At 39.2% G+C, this 20,232-nt stretch overlaps 1 protein-coding gene across 1 annotated transcript in view; it reads left to right on the top strand.

Moving 5' to 3' along the window:
- The first annotated feature begins 762 nt into the window (after positions 1-762).
- The window catches only part of LOC119736275 (uncharacterized secreted protein ARB_06907-like), a 70,691-nt gene continuing 51,221 nt past the window's right edge, over positions 763-20,232 (top strand). The window contains exons 1-11 of the mRNA XM_038210323.1: positions 763-1,076; positions 2,787-2,901; positions 3,814-3,870; positions 4,387-4,411; positions 4,761-4,857; positions 6,149-6,218; positions 7,364-7,551; positions 9,701-9,752; positions 11,039-11,086; positions 12,522-12,583; positions 12,722-12,808. Of these exons, the coding sequence (XP_038066251.1) occupies positions 904-1,076; positions 2,787-2,901; positions 3,814-3,870; positions 4,387-4,411; positions 4,761-4,857; positions 6,149-6,218; positions 7,364-7,551; positions 9,701-9,752; positions 11,039-11,086; positions 12,522-12,583; positions 12,722-12,808 (974 nt within the window). The 5' untranslated portion in view covers positions 763-903. The remainder of the gene's footprint in view (positions 1,077-2,786; positions 2,902-3,813; positions 3,871-4,386; positions 4,412-4,760; positions 4,858-6,148; positions 6,219-7,363; positions 7,552-9,700; positions 9,753-11,038; positions 11,087-12,521; positions 12,584-12,721; positions 12,809-20,232) is intronic.

Raw genomic sequence — 20,232 nt, 5'->3', positions numbered from 1 at the left:
TCAACAGATATTGCTTGACAAAGCCTCATTCATACTTTTCGTAGAAAGTGAATGTAGTGGCATCAACAATAAATATAAGTGGTGTAAATGTACTTGAACCCATTCCAACTTTGGACCACTTTCTGCTGTAAAATGTATTGTTTTGTCAAATTTGTTTATATTCGCACTAGGTTAAAAGGACTACCGGGTCTTCTATCTGTCCGTTTAGTAAGGCACTGAAGGGACAGGCCAATTTTACTTGCTGAAATGTTGGATCATTGTCATGAATGACCCGGAATTGTGACCCAATGGCTTTTTTGTGCAGGAGTGCAGGCTGGCCAGTGGATGTCCTGGGATTAACATCAAAGAGCTGCAAAAAACCCAGAAGATACCTGCTTAGCAAAAATAGGATATCATCCACAATGTCATGCAATGTTAATAAGCCATACACCTATACCCTTTGAGATATAAATTTACAAAAAAACATCTGGTACACTCATGACTTGCTCATCAGAATGCTTTGTGCATTTTAACTTTGAATTCTCCAGACCAAAGACACTGTTGCTAATTACAGGATTTGGGCAAGCTCTTGCATAGTTACGTAAGAGACTCCCAGCTTCAATACATTGTTCATGATGGGAGAGAGTGGCACAAAGACACCAGGCCATGCCGGAGCTGGGGGTTGCTAGCATAAGGCTTGCCCCGAATCATGTGATATAGTAACAGTCTCTTTGGTCGGGAGAATGCAAAGTTAAAACATGCAAAGCATTAGATTAAGTCGGCGTTCCAGATTTTATTCAAATTTAACTTGCAAATGGCTTATTGCTTATGACTGGTCCATGGCGGAATTTTGCTTATCCCATTAAAAGGTGAAATTCTGCTGAGCAGGCCTGTAAAATTTGATTCTCATTGGTTACTTTTCTCATGCTCAGAGTTAGCCTGGTGAGCCAGAGGCACAGCCCTGCCGTGGTGGTTCAGCAGGTGAGGGAGTCAGGACTACAGACTAATATAGCCCCCGGTCAGACTCTACCAGTTTCTGTGACTTTCAAATGGCAGACACAAGAACGAGATGTTCAAGGATGCACGGGTGAGACATCGTGAGTACAGAGCCTCCTGAAATTCCATGAATCAATCACATGTTAGATGCAAACTTGCAATATGTTAACCCTGTGCCATCCCATGCTACCCTAATGCCATCCCAAGCCATCCTCATGACGCTCCAATGCCCCCTCGCCCCTCCATGCCACCGCTTGTTACCTTCATGACATTCATGGTTCATGTACATGTACCATGCCACCACATTCCCCCTTATGCCCCCTCATGCCCAACCGCTGCCCCCAAATGCTGTCCCATGCCACCCAATACCATTCCATCCCATGCCAGCCCATGCCACCCGATACCGCCCCATGCACACAATGCCACACCCATTCCAAAATTTGTATCCTTGTGGAGACATTTCTTTGTTCTCGTGTAGTAAAGTGTTCAATTTTGAAAGTGAAAGTTCAAAATGCTCTTATTTTAACCAGAATTAGTTTCCTTGGCTGAAATTTGGAATTAATATCCCTTTTCTAAAACTCTTCCATTTGCGACAGATCAACCCACCTTGGACATTCCTAGTTTTTGAGTAAAACCCATATATCTATTTCGTGAAAACCTTGTGGAGACCTATTCATCTATAGAAATTGCCCCGTGGAGACCTTTACAATGTTTTGTTCACTATTGTGTGTGAGTCTCCACAAGGCTACGAATTTGTGGTCACCATACCCCCTTTAGCCGCACAATGCATGCCACCCATTCCGTCCAAGTGCCACTCCATGCTGTCTTAAAGCTATAGTCCATCATTTGCAGCTATTCAAAAAGTAACTGACGTAATAATTGTTGAAAGACACACTTGGTTGAAGGATAGTAAAGGGACTAAACTCCCTGTGAATTGATTCTTTCTGGCAAGCTGTCATTTTGAAGAAATCAACGAAAAAAGGCCTTTCCAACGGTGCATCTTAAGACGCACCGTTGGAAGTTTTTATTCGGCGAAGCGCGCAAGCTTTGGCACTACGCACACGCGCGTGCGGTTGCTATAATTCGTCGGACTGGTGCGCGACATCGCGTAGCTGCAATCAGCTCAGAGAGAACATGTCTCGGACGCTGAATTCAAGCCCAATTAAAACAATTGATTCAGCAACTTTTGATTTGAAATCGAGATCCTAGAATGCTGTTTTTCTCAGAATATACAACTGAAGCTGAGCTGAAACTTCATCAGTTTAGTTGTTCAGCACCCTTCTTTAGATTTTGAGCACTTTTGTTGCTTCAAACGAACAAAATGCAGAAATTACAATTGATTGACTATACCTTTAATGCCACCCCATATCATACCATACAACCCCATATCATACCATACAACCCCATACCATGCCACGCTGCCCCATTGCCACCCCATGCCACCTAATTCCAGTCCTATGTTGCCCTCATACTGTCCCATGCCAATTGTTTATTTGGAACTTAAGACCCATATATAAGGAAAGATCACACTCAGGAAAGATCCATTCAGGTATGCAACTTCCGATTTTTGTGAAATATGATGTTCTAGTAAAGACATCAGCTTCTGTAATCAGACAAACCCTTTTGAAATTATGGGTCATAAACATTCCGCACTTCCATCTGCGAATGGACTTTAATAGAAAAAGCATTTTTCAGTTCTCTGAGAATTTATCATTTTGTACGAAATGCTATTTTTAGATTTTATGATTCGTCTCCCCCTCCCCCTGCCCTTTTAGGCTTAATGTCATTTTTATAATTTTCTACATTTGTAGATTTGTTCTGGAGGTAACTTCACAGGGAAGTGGCTCCAAGCAGTTGACTGTTACATTGAGGTGTCGCAAAGCGGGAGAGTCCTTTCTCTTCACTTTCCTTGATCACGATGGCTCAGTAGGTTTATTGATTGGCAGATAGAGTTGTACATATACGGTATATACCATCCAAGTCACTGTTTACTTTTTATCTTCACCCCACAAAATGTTCTTTTGAACCTCAGCGTTTTGACCAAGAACTTCTTCCTTATCTTTGGGCCTCATCTTTGTAACATGTATGTTGACATTTGGGTAAATGTTTCTCGTTGAAGGAGGTGTACATGTATTTGCTTGATTTGAATGCAATATTTTTTTTAAATTTATTTTTTTTTGGTGATAATGGTCTTACTATGGTAATTTACAAAAGCACGAATATGCCAGCCTGGAAGTTTCTACATCTGTTCAGTCAAATAGACTTTGTGCTATTTGGTGAGGTTGCAGTGTTTGAAGAACCTGCCTTCGTGATTTTAAATATTGGGCTTGGCATGTATCCTTCACTGATGTAATTTATAGAAAATGTGCACAGACAATTCCGAGCACGGTATTCATGTTCATTGAGCTGTATACTTACGGAGACCTCTTTCAGCGCGCGAGCACTGTGACAGCTATTCTTTAGATAATCCATCATAGTGCAGTTTTTCTAAACATGTATCATAGCTTGAACAATACTTCCACCATTGAAGGGGGCCTCCATCCATTTACAGTGTACTAGCATGCTCAGAATAGTATATTTATACTGAGTGCTGTTTGGAGCTTGTTAGAAAAAAAATCACAAGTTTGGTTGGGTGCAACTTGAACCCACCACCTCCTGCTTACTAGTGCAGACTTTCAACACTCAAACAGTGAGCTTGCCAGATTGTGCTGGCTGGTTTAAATCTGATATAGGAGCAGATAATGCAATCATTAGCTTATATCATGGAACTGTTTGTTATGTTTAACATTCTTTTTATGTTTAATGACTGTTTATGTTTAATATTATGTGTATGTGTAGGTCCAGCTTGCTGCTGCCATTCAACCGTTAGAGGATTGCCCTAATAATGTTTGCCCGGTAAGATGCTGACAATAATATGAGATTTTGATCTGTATTCATGACATGCTTTGTTCAAACTGTGCTAAAATCACACATACATGTAGACTGTTTTCAAAGTCAGAGTGATTCACAATACAATGTGAGGCCACTTGTCAACTTTGTGGTCAACTTCCTTCAGTTAATCCTGCGATTTGCTCTGTGAGATTGCCGAGCTTGACGCTTACAGAGTTATATTTCAGCTTTGGTCTGACAAGTATTTCATAGTATGTCAAGTAGTTAATACAATCCAGAGCTGACAAGCATTTCCTTGCAGTGAGTGACTTGAGTCAAGTTTAGTCAATTGCTGTTAATGACTCGTGGTGAGTTGAGTCACTAAAAATTACAAGTTGAGTTGACTCGCGTCAAGTCATGAGTTGGAGGCATTACAGCTCTGGTCTTAACCAAAATCAACTGAATGAGTATTGAAATGCCCAAATAATTGTGGTGTAAAATACCAAGACCTAACATTTTTTAAATATTTTTTTCTTCGTACAGGTGTTAATAAGTCTTCATGGCACAGGTAATATTTTTCTCAGATCATGAGGCCATTCAGATTCTAATATATGTATCGTAGAATGTAACTTGTATCCTAGAAATGCTCTTCTGATAAGTGCATAAGCCACCAAAAGTAATCCACAAACAATTGCAGGGTTTGATCAAGGTTATGACCTTGAACTCTGTCAATGTGGCATCATAAAATGTAGTCTAAGCAGCTTTCTATTATAATACCTTAATATATACTCTCATCCCTGCATTCATTAATGACTGAGCACCATTAACCCTAACCACCCTGAATCGAAATCCATACCCCAACAACTGCATGGATTTGGCTGCTGATCTGTAAATGGTCTTTTTTTTTTACGTTGTAGGAGTTGGTGCTCAAAATCAAGCTGATGGGTATAAAAGAATGCAAGATGGTAGATGGATCTTTGGACTGGAAACAGCATGGGTTTTAGCACCCACTAGGTAAGGAAAGAAGTCCTCTTGTCATGCTTGTGAAGGTTTAAGAAGAATAGTTTCTCAGTAATTATTATTTGTCTATGGTTATGATATTAAGTGTACTTTGAAAATCCCAATGCACTGTAGCTCAGAAGTCTGATAAAAATTGTGGAGGGCGATGAAAAAAAATTGTATTTTTAGAAGAGTGAGAGAAACCCCCAATTTTTGGGTGGAGCCCACAGAATCAGGAAGGGTCCTGGAAGAAATAGATTTGTTGGCCAGGGTCGGTGCAAAAGTACCCCCTCAACGGTTACAACAGGAAAGTTGTGCGTGCTTCACGACATACACACACAAACCAGTATGAGTTTGTTTCTGCATTCAATAGGGGACGATGAACGATAGAGGAAAATAGGGTCCCCAATTCCTGAAGGTCCCCAATTTGGCACGATCGTGTACAAAACATATGTGAGGTCTTCCTAAAAAGTTAATGTACAGACAAAAGAGGGACAATAGGGGGTCGCCGATTGCAGGCAAATACACACTTGGTGTACGTGTTCTACATAACTCCCGAGGACCGACACACAAAAGGAGAACAAACAAATCCTTTCAGTCCTCGGGTGTTGGGTCTTTTGTTCACAACGGTCCTCTGTAGTAGGTTGTGTGCTTGTATTAGTCTATGTGAAAGTGTTTTATTACTGGGACAAAGGGAAACACAAAGCATTGTCCTTGGGAGTATAGTAAAACAAGAGTGGGTGTGCATGTGGTGTGTTCCTGCCACTGAGCTTTCAAAAGTAGTCACAAAGGGAAGTCCACTGATAGTGCATGGTGTCAAATGACTTATCTGACATTCCAAATTAGAAGCCATTGTGGAGGTCGCACCATGATCATGTGTACATGGTATGCACCCGCACACTCACGTTACTCCTTCGACCAACACATTTTTCAAATAATTGCATGCCTCAAATTAAAAACGTGCGGTACATGTGCTAGAGTGTGATGCCACTTTACTAATAACGATCACAGTGTGTTGATTGTACAAGTATTGCATTCACTGTGTGTACTTCCAAACAAAGATGTCCACATAAACCAGGTTTCCCTGCCCTGGTCCACACAAGGTTTCCCCCTCTCTGGAAACAGATTTGGAGTCATTTTGGGGTTAGGGAATCTTAGTAATAAAATTGGGTTGAAAGAGTTTTCACAGTGTGAGTAAAATGAGTTTTTTGACAGGTTTTTCATAACTACATGAAAAACAAAGGAATGTCCACACTAGCTACTGGTATGGAATGTAAACATTTATGCTTTGACTGTTCATCACCAGGCATGGTGCTCACAACTGGGAGGGACCAGGAGCTCTAACAGCGATGACAGCATTGGAGATCTTGCAAAAGGTGAGGCTCGTCCAAAGGTGTTTTCTGGTTGCAACCTCGGGTTTTATAATTGGTGCAGTTTCATTGATGTATTTCTTGTTGTATATAAAGGGCCGGCCTACATGACTGTCCTGTAACTGACAAAGAATGTGCCATTTGTGTTTGCCCACAGATGTTGGATGGGAGGATTTAGAATGGCTCTCAGAAATATAAATGCTGATCAGGAGTTGGAATTTAAAAAAAAAAGAACTTAGTAAAATCTTCTGATGCAGATTTATGGATAAGGATTCATAATCCTAAACCCGACCCAACTTCAAATACTTTGAAGATACAAGCACTTGCAGTCAATCTTTGCACATTGGGAATCAAATAGAAATGTCAACTTTTCCTCTCACAAGAAAGTCCATATATTTTCATCACTGAGATGTCACTTTGATGAAAATACCAAAATGTTGATGTTCCTTAAATGCATGTTCATAAATACCGAGGACATGTTCATAAATACCGAGGACAAGTAACCCTTTCCTATTTGTTGAGAGCCTGTCGTATCGCCGTATCTTATTCAATGTTTGATAAAACACCGGCTAGCTGGTTTAACTTTTCCGGTGTCACATGAATCTGGACTCCTATGAAGTCTGGTCTCTTTTACCTTTTTATTGGTTGAATGTTCACAATCTTCCCTTGGGCATGTGCAATACTACCAATGAGTCCATATTTCGAGAGCCCTAAATTCACACTACACCGGCACCTTCGCTTTCTGCGCCACATTGCGTAGTACGCGCCACATGCACCATTCTCCATAACAGGCCTAGGAGCTGTTTATGACTACATGTACTTGGGAGAGGTACATACCTTAGCGTAGCTAGAGGTGTTTCGAAAAACATGGAGTGAAACTATGAACACAATTGTTGGAAATGATATGTTTGACTTGTTTTGACTTTTTACCAAAAAGGTATTCATGAATGGAAATAAATATGTGCTTGGCTAGTATTAAACAAGTCCGTTTGAGACCGGCTCAGGGGCCTGGTCGCCGTTTGGCTCGGTCCATTTTCCGCGTCCACTCCCCAAACTGGTCTTAAACAGACTTATTTATTCCCTTCACACAAAGTGAAAAAATACATAGGACTCACTTTGTAGGATCTGGCTTTTCTCCTGTCATTATACAGTTGACCCAAGACTCCGCTTGGATACCGAACAAGGCCGATGCCCAACGTGTCATCTTTGCAGGTCACTCAATGGGAGGTCACGGAGCGTGGCATCTAGCAACCCACTACCCTGACCGGGCCCTCGCTGTCATCTCATTGGCTGGCTGGATCAAAAAGGAGGAATACGGTGACAGCAATTTGTTTTTTCGGTAAATTCTGAAGAGCATGTTGATGATATGATACATAGGTTGGTTTTTGTTACACCTCATACATATTTATAGGTCAAATGCGCTTTTTTCATTGGTCAAAGAAAAGTAGACACCGGGTGCGCAACAATGTCGACTGCCAGCTGGTTGGTAGCCTTAGGGAAGTAGTACCGCAAGGTTGGCTCCTGGGGCAGATTGCAATAACGCGGTCTTAGTCGGCTGGCTAAACCAGTCAGATTTAAGCCGGCTATTGCTCTAAGACGGTCTTGGTTAAGACACCAAACATAACACATTGCAATAAGCTAAGCCTGCTTAGAGTAACGATTCACAAACATTCCATGGTTATGGGCAAATACCAGGGAGACTGCACGATTTTTGCGGTTTATGTGATTCAAATCATGCAAAATCAAATCTGTCAATTCCGAGACTTTATGTTGAGAAAATTGTTTTTGAAATTGCAACACAACTCAGTGTCATTACATTTTTCTAGAAGATGCTTTCTATCCTGGAAAATCCTCCTTCCAAGAAGTATTCTGCTATGTTAAGATTATTAAACACTCATCAACTGAAGAAAAAAACTTTGTGGGAAAGAATAATTCAACAAATCCCAACTATAGACTGTTTTAAGCCAGCCCAACCCAGGCTAACTATTTTAAGTCTCTCTTAACATTTAGACCGTGTCATTGCAATGGTCTTACTTATAGGGCTCGCTCAATGATGGCTGTCTCTGTAGGAGAACTGCAACTGCGTATTTTACGCAATCAAGCACGCATTTGCGCAGAGTTGAAAATGTTCCAAACACGTGCGCTTGTTGCTCGAAATGTGTTCGAAATACGACGCAGCCGATGCGCGTTATACAAGTTGACGCTCAAAATGCCGATGCACGTGGCTGGTCTGTAGGACATGACGTCATTTGAACGACACCGACTGACATCCAGAGCTTTAACACTGTCTAGTGCGCATTGACAGCTTTAAGACCAGTTATTGCAATCCGCCCCCAAATGGTACATCTATGTTCAGTAATTCATCCTCTTTCATTCAAATCATACATGGTTAAAGCTATAGTCCATCATTTGCAGCCATCCGAAAAGTAACTGGCGTAATTATTGTTGAAAAACAACTTGGTTGAAAGATAGTAAGGGAACTAAACTCCCTGTGAAATTATTCCTTCTGGGAAGCTGTCATTTTGAAGTAATCAACGAAAGAAGGCATTTCCAACGGTAATTCTTAAGAAGCACCGTAGGAAAATTTAAATTAGTAGTTTGTTTTGTTATTCAGCACAGCGCGCACAAGTATTGGAATGACGCACACACGCGCGCGGTTGTTATAATTCGTCGGATCAGTGCGCTACGTCGCGTATAGCTGCAATTCAAAACATGATTCAGTAACTTTTGATTTCATATTGAGATCTTATTAGAATGCTGTTTTTCTCGGAATGTACAGCTGAAGCTTAGCTGAAACTTCATCAGGTTAGTTGTTCAGTATCCTTCATTAGATTTTGAACCCTTTTGTTGCTTCAAACGAACAAAATGCACAAATTACAAATGATGGACTATAGCTTTAAATTATTTATCAGAAAAGAGGCTGGAATTGGACCATTCACCATGCATTTTCCACAGATGCGTAGCTGGCGATGTATAACCGTGCCGTGTACATATGGTGTATACACCTAGCGGATAGCAATTTGCGTATATGACGTCACAAGACCACGCAAACTGATTATGTACTCGGTGTACTAACAGTATCCTCAGTTGCAAAACTTCTCTATTATTCAATAAGCAAGTTCAGTTTCTCAATGAAGTAGTCCAGGTCAAAGGTCATTTGGGATAAAATCGCTGACGTGATGTTATGCGAATGACCATTCTTGCATGTAATTAATGCATGAGCGTCGGGCGACCGTCTTCTAGCGCATTCATGCGCCTTCGATGATATAAATTCTTTGATATAAAACCCGATTGACCTGTGACCCACATCATTGTGCGCATGCATGCGCAGCTGAAATACCGAACTGGCTTATTGTGCATGTCATGATGATTACTGCATATTGAACAGTACTAAGTGATGTTGTAGCAGTTGTGTTCCTTTGTTTGATAAACTTGACATGGAATGTAGCACTTGTAATTCGCTCTCGACTTTTTTCTTTTATTTCTAGGCATGATTTGAGTACAAGCTATACAGATCCTGCCATCAAAGCAATTATGGAGGTATTTTTCTCAGTATTTTAATATTTTTGCAGGAATTGGATATGCATTTTAAATGGCAAGGTGTTATTAAAAAAAAGGAACAAAATTGTTTCTGAAACTTGATAATAGTGTCAAGCTGTTTGTGAGTGCTGAACCAACAAAACTTAAATCCAGGCTAGATAATGTATTATAGTGATGCATACCTGCACAGGGTCAGTCAAAAAAAGTGAAACCCAAATATTGGGACTATTGTTTTAGTGAAGTTCTACATGTAGCACTTTAATCTGGGATATGAAAGCCCAATTTATAAGCTTTCTTTTAATCTAGGATATGAAAGCCCAATTCATAAGCTTTCTTTTAGTACAAGAATCATTTAAATCACTTTTGTACAAAAAACACCATCACCTCTTTAAAGTTCTGTCCACGGCTCACAAAAAAATGTGTTATTCAGCAAAATGAAAACAATTCACCTACATCCCTATGTGATTTGTTTTCGTTTTTGCTTCTTACTTCTTGTGATCTGTGGACAGAACGGTGGTTGCGTTTAAAATTCCGTAACTTGAAAAGTACATGAGTGATTTGAATGATTCTTGTACTAAAAGAAAGCTGATGAATTTGGCTTTCATATCCTAGATTTTGAAAGTGCTACCTGCAGAACTTCACTAAAACAATGGTGACGACATATGGGTTTCGTTTTTTTTACTCACCCTGTATAGTTAAAATAAGACAATATTCCAGCTGATACATCAGTATGCCTTGTGTATTCTGTTTGGATTAACGAAGATTTAAACCTTTGTGGAACAAACATTGATGTATTAAATTACTCAAGAGCTAACTCGTTGTACACAATGTACAAAGTAAGCCTGTTGCTTCATGTTTGTGTACATAAACAAACCTATGGAAAACTCAAAACTTTGTACAGGTTTTGTTCATCTATTTGCATATGTGCTTTTGCTTTAGAAACTGATGCATAAATGAAGCTGATACGCCCATAACCGATACACATAATCAGTAAATGAGCATTTCATTTTGCTCGGTGCATACAATGCACAGAATACGCTTCTACGTTTTCTCACCATGCCTATAATTCTGTGTTCATTGTGCACTGGTGTTTGTTGTAATCTCGTTTTGCATTTAGAGCTCATCGTTCAAATTACATTCCATCTTGTATGTTCTACAGTCATGCACATACTCTCCAAATGTCAGTATCCAGGACACATTTGGAAATATTCTACTATTTATTATAGTTGAATGGGAAAATATAACCATAACACATTTGTGATGTAGTCTTTTTGTCTCCATTGCAGGCTTGTGTTGCCGAAAATGATGCAGACAAACATGCTTCTAATCTGAAGGTAGGACTGTGTTTTGAATTTTTGCAAAGAATGGCATGTAGTTGGATGCATGTGCTGCATTTGAGTCATTGGTTTTGTTGGAAACTACCTTGTGTCAATGTTTCAACCAGACCAGAGATTGAATCAATAATGGGTTTTCTAAAATTGTTCAGAGAGACTGGGCCCTTCTCATCCTCATCTGGAAATGAGGAAGACTCGACTGTAACATCAGTAGACTTACAAACTTGATAAAGTGAATTGATAAAGAGGACATATGATATTGATATGATATTGATGATGAAACTACCGGTACCCTAGTCTTGGCCCAAGATGCTAGTGAGCGATAGTGGATGGTGCATAGTGCGCCTTCTAATGGCACAACAATTAGACCACCGGGCCTACTCGCACTAACGTCTTGGCCATTTCGTATCAGCGGTTCAACTTTTTCTTTATTTTCTCTGTAGGCTTTCCTACGGAACCAATCGGCGATCGAGAAATAGTTCAAAGGCTCTCCCAACGGTTGTAAACATACAGGCTTTATACATGTACGTACGGTGACGGTGACCCAGCATATCATATCGCTTTCCTAGGGAACCAATCAGCGATTGAGAAATAGTTCAAAGGCTCGCCCAACAGTTGTATGGGCTATATACATGTACATACGGTGACGGTGACCCAGCATATCATATGGCTTTCCTAGGGAACCAATCAGCGATTGAGAAATGGTTCGATGGCTCGCCCGACGGGTGTAAACATTCGCGAGGCAGTGATAAGGGTGCGAAGGCGGGACTACTGTGGCAAATGGGAACTGCCGTTTTGTTCAAATTCATACAGACGGTCCAATTTACATAAAATGGCCACGCCCCCATTGCTACGAAATGGGAACCAATCAGCGATTGAGGAATGGTTCGATGGCTCGCCCAACGGGTGTAAACATTCGCGAGGCAGTGATAAGGGTGCGAAGGCGGGACTACTGTGGCAAATGGGAACTGCCGTTTTGTTCAAATTCATACAGACGGGCCAATTTACATAAAATGGCCACGCCCCCATTGCTACGAAATGACCAAGACGTTAGTGAGAGAACGTAAAAAATCAATTATGCAAGGGCGCTACAGAACATTGCAACTATCACTGTTGATCACTGACGTCTTCGGCCAAGATTACCGGTACCCCTGCTCATCTGGTCTTGCAAATCATTCAAAAAGCCACATCACAGCTCCCTGGGGCATATACAGTTCCATACTTCCATTTTGTTTCAGAGCTAATTCAAACACTCTTGCTCTAGTTCTTGCAGGTAACCATGTAACGCTTGGGTTAGGGACAGGCAATTACTGACAAGTGTATGCCCAAGAACACACGCACGCACGGTTCAATGCTCCATGCCATGAGGCCATGGTACATCACCACTCAAAGAGCATAATTCTCACTTGACAACTTAATTCTTTTCTTTCGTCAGGGAATTCCAGTTCTGGCAAGAATTGGTGCACAGGATCGAACGGTGCATCCATACTTTGTAAGGTAATGGCATGTTATTTATTAGGTTATTTACGTATTTCAATTCGTTCTGGTCATGAATCTAAGCTTTTTTTCTTAAGCGTACAAGCACTGTAGCCCTACAGTAAAATATAAATTTGAAAATTCAAAAATTCCTTTCAGGCGAATGGTTCGACTTCTGAAAGAAGCAGATGTGAACACAACCTACAGTGAGATAGCAGGCAAGGAGCATTGGTGGTGGGATACGTGGTAAGTAGCATGAAGCGTGCTTTCTTTTACATATTTACTCTATCTCAATACATATTCACGAGCGAGAGTCGAATTCTTACTGGTCCATTCACTGTCACGACATTATCTGCTTTTACGTTGTGAATTCTGTGAGCAAAACGGGCTGCGTCATGTGGCTTAATTACGCGACGCGCGAATGTCATGCATATGGCTTCGATTTACGCGCATACTTCTTAGTTATTCTATACGCGCAGCATTTTGCTCACAGGCGCAATAGCAAATGTCGTGTCTAGGTTTTATTATATGTCTATGGTGCGAATGCAAGGATTCACGCACAGGGTAAATGAACATGCACTTGACTATCGACAATTTCGGTGAAGATGTGTGAGGTTTAGTGAAACAAATATAACATGGTTTATTTTGGGTGGATAGTCCTAGATTAGCTCACCTTGGTATCTGAAGTTGACAAACTACATGTACTTCCATCGGCTTTGCCTTGGGAACTAGTTTGTCAACTTCCAGTAACTTCCAATAACTTCCAATACCACCCTCAAACCATATTATATTGTACAATGTTGCAAGTGGTCATGAAAAACTATTCCCTTGCAACTGCCACTAACTTTTCATGGTATATTGCCCCAGACTGGCATGGTGTGTAGAGAGGGGATCAGTCAAACATACATCATGGTCAAACATCAAGTTTTTGTAAACAGCATCTTCTTTTTTGTTGTTGTTATTTACCGGATTTGTCTTTAGACTGAACCAACAACCAAAATTAGATGCCATTGCGTGAGGTGGTACTATGCTCACGCACAATTGGTACACACATGACCAGTGCTCCTTGCACCAATAGGGTTTTCAAATTACACGCGCACCTCAAATAGAGAATGCTTGTGACATGCAAATGAGCATGGCACTCAGTAAAATATGAGATATTAATCTGAGTATTGATAGAATTTGTCTTATGCCATAACAGTTAACATAAACAAACAGATTGGATAAATATGAACCTAAGAATAGAATACCTCAAAACCCAATTCGTTGTGCATACAGGTTTGTCCAAAGTTAGGCATTCTATCGTTGCTCCTCACAAGATAGAAAGGTTAGGCATATTCTGCTTGTTGTGCCTTGCTGTGAGAAACCGACCCAAAACATAAATATAAATTGAATCAGAACCGAAACCAATCTGAACTCCCTAAAACTGACCCGACCCGACACAAATTCAAGAAAAACCAACTTGAAACCAAATTGTGACCCCAAAACCCCCAAATATCTGGCTTGGGCAACTGTGTCTACTTTTTGTGCCTGAACTTACCCGCGTCGTGTGAAAATCGTCATCTATCAGTAACTGAATCAGGGGTACTCACAACGTGACCTACTGGTGGGCCTACATGTTGTAGACCATGCGGGATAGACCTCAAACCACATTTGGTCGTACTGGGCACAGTGACTCTGCAATGAATATTGCACTGTGTGAATTGCAAACTGTTTGGGGGGGGGGGTGGGCTTTGGTTTAAGATATTTTGGGTTTTTTAAAAATAGCTCAACTGACCCGACCCGACCCAAAAATCGCATTTACGCAAAATCGAAACCAACCCGACCCGACTGAAATGATGGAAAAACCAACCCGACACAACCCGACCTAAAGTCGGTTTCGGGTTGGATCGCTTTCGGTTTCGGGTCAGGTTTGCACAACACTAGATTGCATTAGTCAAGTGAATAAAAGTTAGGCAAGGTAGTTTTGATCAAGCTACCTATTTACTTTTCTACTTGTATAAATTTACATGTTACAACCAAACTTGCTTGCATGGGCAGTAACTAGAAGTAGACACCAAACAAAAAATGGCAGTAAAAAGGCCTACTAAAAGTTGGTACATGTACACAGAGTTAGGCAAAATATGTTAGTGTTATTCTGATGAAAAGTTAGGCATTTGTAGCACAACAGACTGTGTGTAACTGTAATACATTAGGTAGAATGAGATAGGAAGTACATGCAGCAAGTGACACAGCACTAAATGTGTTGAATAAATATCAATATTATTCAATGAATAATATCAGTGCCGGACTTTCAAGCTTTTATTATGCATGAGGTTGTAGTAAGTATGGAGAGTTGGTGTATAGGTGTTAGATTATGTTGGAGACTTGGAGTGTTCATATTTAGGACTTTTAAATCAGAAGTCTTTTTCACCTGAAAACAAAAATCAGAACACAATTAAAACAAAACAACACAAAACTCTTAAATAAAACCTAACAACGAAACAAAACCTATTCATACAGTGTAGTTGTTATTGTGCATTAGGTTGTAGTAAGTATGGAGAGTTGGTGTATCTCTTATGTGTTACATTGTGTTGGAGACTTGGATGTTCGTTTTTGGAAATTTTTAAACCACAAGTCAATTTCAACTGAAAACAAAAATCAGAACAAAACAAAATTCTAACATAAAAACCTAACAACGAAACAAAACCTATTCGTAGTTTTTGTCCAGCCATTTTGTTGAATGCATCATGCTGGGACAATTTATTTAATTTGAGAATTTTGAAAGAGCGATTCAAGCTCTGTGTAAATGTATTTTGAAATTCAGATGCACCTTCTTTTTGTTGAGAGATTAGCTGTTACACATGAAGTGACTGTCCTGTCAGAACTTGAATTGCTTCTAAAATTTACATTAGAATTTTCCATTAAATTAGAATTGTAATTTAGACAGTCTCATTGTATTACTGACTGATATTCCTGCTTGGCTTTGATTGCAACTAATCCATTGGATTATTCAACTTTGCATTCAGGACAAAAATCTTTGACTTTAAGTACAGAGTGTAATTAGGTGTTAGAATTACTGCTGAGGTGGAGAAATTAAAAATTCAAGATATATCCAATTCTAGGGCTGTGCTTCATTAACAGTAGGAATTATACATGTAGGGGCTGGGACCAGTCCTGTGCCACCTGTTAACACAGTTTGTTGATATGAAAACTAGATCACTTAGTCCAAGTGAAAATCTGCCATAACATTGATTTTGACTTATTTCAAAATTGAAAAGAAATATTGTAACTTCGCTGACCATTGGCTTTGAAATGCCTCCTCTAGATGAACTTCTATCAAAAACATTCCAGTTTTATAACTTTCGGACTTACCCTGGAATTGTTTTTTTGCCAAGATAATTAGACAGGTCTATCAGAATGTCATCAACATATTTATGAGTATGGAGGATCCACTTGGTGTGAACTTCCAGCCATATTTATCAACTTCCCCTTCACTTCAAACATTTAAGTAAGATTAGAGGCTTTGCATGGTGGAGATGCTACTAAAACTTTTAATAGAATTTGTGAGATGAAACCCTACAAACTATTTTGAGCATTCGTGTGGATTTTATGGCTTAAAGGGAATATACAACATTTGCAAACATCGAAAAATAAAACTGCCAAATTTTTACGAAATACCTTACTAGGATGTTGGAAAATGACAGTTTAAAGCATCCTGTAACATTATGGCACCTGGTGTAAAGTCATTTTCAAGAAAATGGTATTTTTGTAAAAAAATCCAACAGTCACCCTGACAGTGGTCGGCCGACCACCGTTGGAAAAACCTAACTATTTTTCAACTACTGCTCCAAATTTACCATTTTTTTTTTCAGTCGAAAATTTGTTTGGTATTGGTTACATGTTCATGAACGGGTGCAGGCCAGCTACATGTGTAGACTGGTTCCCTTACCTTACAATTTTCCGGCATCTGTAAATTGATCCATTTTATATTTAGTGGAGTCAGGGAACCAGACTACTTGAACATTTTTGTTTTTCTTGGTTTTTCCAGCATTTTCGAACACAAAACTTCAAACATGTCAGTGTAACAATATTTGATCTATGATACTAACCCCTCAAATAGTTCATTTCTGAAAATTACAGCAAAAGCCAATGATGTATATTCCCTTTAATGTGGACAATTATGCTGCTTAAACATTTAAATAATATACCTTGCTGTAATAGGCTGTACATGTAAGTCTTTGTACAATTTCAAGCTTTTGTCAATGTACACATATGTAAATAGAAAAACCTGCTCTGCTGCATGTAATTATTGGTATCTAAAATTAGTTTCACTATAATTCACAAATGTTTTATAAACATATTTAACACAGGAAACACTAGGCCTATGTATTGATAACTTTTCTAAGAATAAACATGTATGGATATGTGCAAATAATGTAAATCGGATTGGAAAATTGCGTTCTTTAATTCTCATTGTGAAATATAATTTCCTTTGATAATGTTTACTTTTGATCATTTTAAACACAAACAGGATATCATACCTGCCTTGCAGATTAGTTAAAAAAATTATGTGTTTAAATTGTTACACAAAATTTGTTACCTTGTCAAGCAAGTAAGTGTAAATATATTGTAAATTGACCCAATAAGTTCAAAGGAACATTCTAAATGGCTTTTAGTTCTATGTGTTCATAAATGTGCGTATTATTATTATTATTATTATTATTATTTATTCGGCCAACAAGTGAAACAAGTAAAATAACAAAGCATTTATACATATAATACAAGTCACCAAAAACTGAAATTTGAAAAGGAATCAATAACGTTAAAAGAAAATTATGACTAGACGAGACTGACGTGACTGAAGGATGCGAAAAGGAATGGGCGGGGGGGGGGGGGGGGGGGGGGGGGGGGGGGGGGGGGGGGCTGGACAGTTTGACAGGAGAGAGGAGATAGAGGGACAGAAAACAAAGACAATAAAACGTTCCAAACCGGCCAGGGTAAGCAAAAGTGTACTTAAACACTGTAGCCCTACAGCCTGCTTACCCATGCTCGAAATGTCTAATCGATCTTTATCAAAATATATACAATATTAATATAAATATATAAATGAAAAGTAAATGAACAAAAACAAAACAAAACAAAAACAAAACAGAATATAACTAAACAACAACAAACAACAAAACCAAAAACAAAAACAAAACAAAACAAAAGAAAAAATTAATAAGAACAACATTAAAGGCAAGCAAATGTAATATAATCCTATATGTTCATTAATTTGCGTATGTGTTCATTAATTTGCGTATGTCACATTTCAAATAACATCAAAAATGCATTTACGTTTCCATGTGCATATGCTGATACTGCTAGTTTTTTTTTTGATAACGTATTCTGTCGGGACATTATTATAATTGGGCTGTATGTTTTCCCCCTTACCCTCAGCATGTCAGACAGTAATATAAATAAAAACCTTAATTACGCTGAGTTGCCGGCGAGCATTGTGGGGACCTAATTGAATGATGTTTGGTCACCAACGAGGCCCTTTTGTTTGCTGACCTGTATGCCATAATGTCCCATTCAATGCCCGTAGCCTTCGCTTCCAATTAAAAATGGTAAAAAGGAAAGCAGGATGTGGGGGGGGGGGGGGTTAGGAAATCCATTTAGGCTGTTACATTTGCACAAGCTATTAGTATGAGGCCGACCGCAGACCTTTGGTGTAGTGGCTGGATTGTGTGCGGTTTCATTGTCGTAAACCAGTTGGTATTAGGAAACCTTTAGAAAGCATTTCCATCCTTGATTCGTAACAAGGCAAAATGCAGGGGGTAGGGTTGGTGGGGGGGGGGGGGGCTGTGTTTACGTCAGCTTTGTTGGGGTTGCTGATTTGTATATGAATTAATATTGGGGAATGGCCTGATTCAGCCGGTGTCTGCAAATAAAAGGCGTTGCAAATTTCAGTGTGAGTCGCATTTTTGTTCACAACCCAATGACTGCTTCCATCATTCTCGTGTCTGAAACATCATTCAAGTGTATTCTGTGGTTATGTGTTGATGAAATCAACAAATGTGTTGATGAAATCAACAAATAACCACAAAATAAGGGGGTTAGGAAATCCATTTGTTACATTTGCCCAAATTATTAGTATGAAGCCGACCACAGGCCTTTGGTGCAGTGGCTGGATTGTTCAATCCTTGATTGCAAGGGGGTGGTGGGGGCCTGTCTTTTATGCTGCTACATGTAGATAATACATTTGTGGGGTTGCTACTTTTTATATTAATTGATATATTGAGGAATGGCCTGATGATGTAGCCAGTGTCTGCAAATAAAAGTCTTTGCAAGCGTTTGTGCAAGTCGCCTTTTTTGTTTACATTCTAATGACTCTTTCAAGTGTATTTTGTGGTTATGCAATTTAAGGAATGTTTTAATGTTTTTCCCAATGTCAAAATAACTCCAGACGTAATCACCTCAAAAAGTAGCTTTTATCGGTCCTATTGCAATCAACTAACAGGTGAAATATGTTGTTATACTTGTGGAAAATTATCTAGAAAGGAGTAAAACACAACACATTATTTGTATGTCCCAGAATTCTGCCACATTTCAGAATTTTTTTTTTTTCTATCTGATGATTTAAATGCTGACTTTTCAAATACAGCAACTTCCAAGTTCCAATACAGTTTTAAAACACCGATTTTTGGTGTAGATCCGAATGTCCTGTTTGGCTTGATCAGGTGGACGAAGCTTTCCCTTACCCGCTTTAGCCGTTAGTGCATGCCTTCACCACCTGTTGCCTGCTCTGTGTGGGCGATCAAGTTGTGGACACACCTCTTGTGCTTAATAGTACAGCGCGTCCCAAAATACTTGAAACATTTATTTTGCAAGGCTCTAATGTTGCCGCGGAAACACATACCGCCATTATTTTTATATCATTTTAAAGCTCGGAATCTTAACTTTATCCTTGGTTAGTATTGGTTTGATTTTCAAAAGGGTTTTGAAATTATTCTTGTTCAAATAAAGACATGTCCAAGACAAACTCAACCAAATCCAAGGTAAATCAATCATGCAAATTTGTTTCTAATGTGGAAATGGTTCACCATGTAGACTACACCTTAAATAAATTCACAATTTTGTTTTTGTTTTAAGTTTATTCTGAGTCTCTTTTGGAATTCACATGCAAGACGTAACTATTCAAAAAGCGCGCTCAAAGTGTGTTTCGAGTTTGCATCTGATGTACTGCATCATCGATTTTCCTTGAAATCAGTTGAGTTTGTTTTCATTGCCTTTATTTGAACACGAACAATTTTAAAACTGTTTTAAGTATCGAACCAATACTCGCCGGGGATAAAGTTCAGATTCCAAGTTTTAAAATGGCATAAAAAACAGTGCCGGTACGTGTTTCCACGCCAACGCTAGAGCCTCGCAAAAAAAAAAAAAAATTGTGGGTATTTTGGGACACAATGTATATAGCAGTGAGAAACAGTTCACAGACTTTCAAGTGTGGCAAACATACATAAATCTCATTAGTACATTGTAGACAGTACATGGATGTCACTACATTGTAGCTTTCTCAAATACCAGAGCTACATTTTTCATTCCCTCCTCCACTCATTTTAGAAATAAAACAATGTTTAATTAATGGTTTTCAATATTTTTTCTGAAAATATTTGGTTATACTATTATTGAACATTTTTGAGCTC

This window comes from Patiria miniata, unplaced genomic scaffold (genome assembly GCF_015706575.1).
Source record: "Patiria miniata isolate m_02_andy unplaced genomic scaffold, ASM1570657v1 HiC_scaffold_10, whole genome shotgun sequence".
In the NCBI taxonomy this organism is placed as follows: domain Eukaryota; kingdom Metazoa; phylum Echinodermata; class Asteroidea; order Valvatida; family Asterinidae; genus Patiria; species Patiria miniata.
The sequence above is the reverse complement of the archived record's forward strand: the minus strand, read 5'-3'. Positions and strand labels throughout refer to the sequence as shown.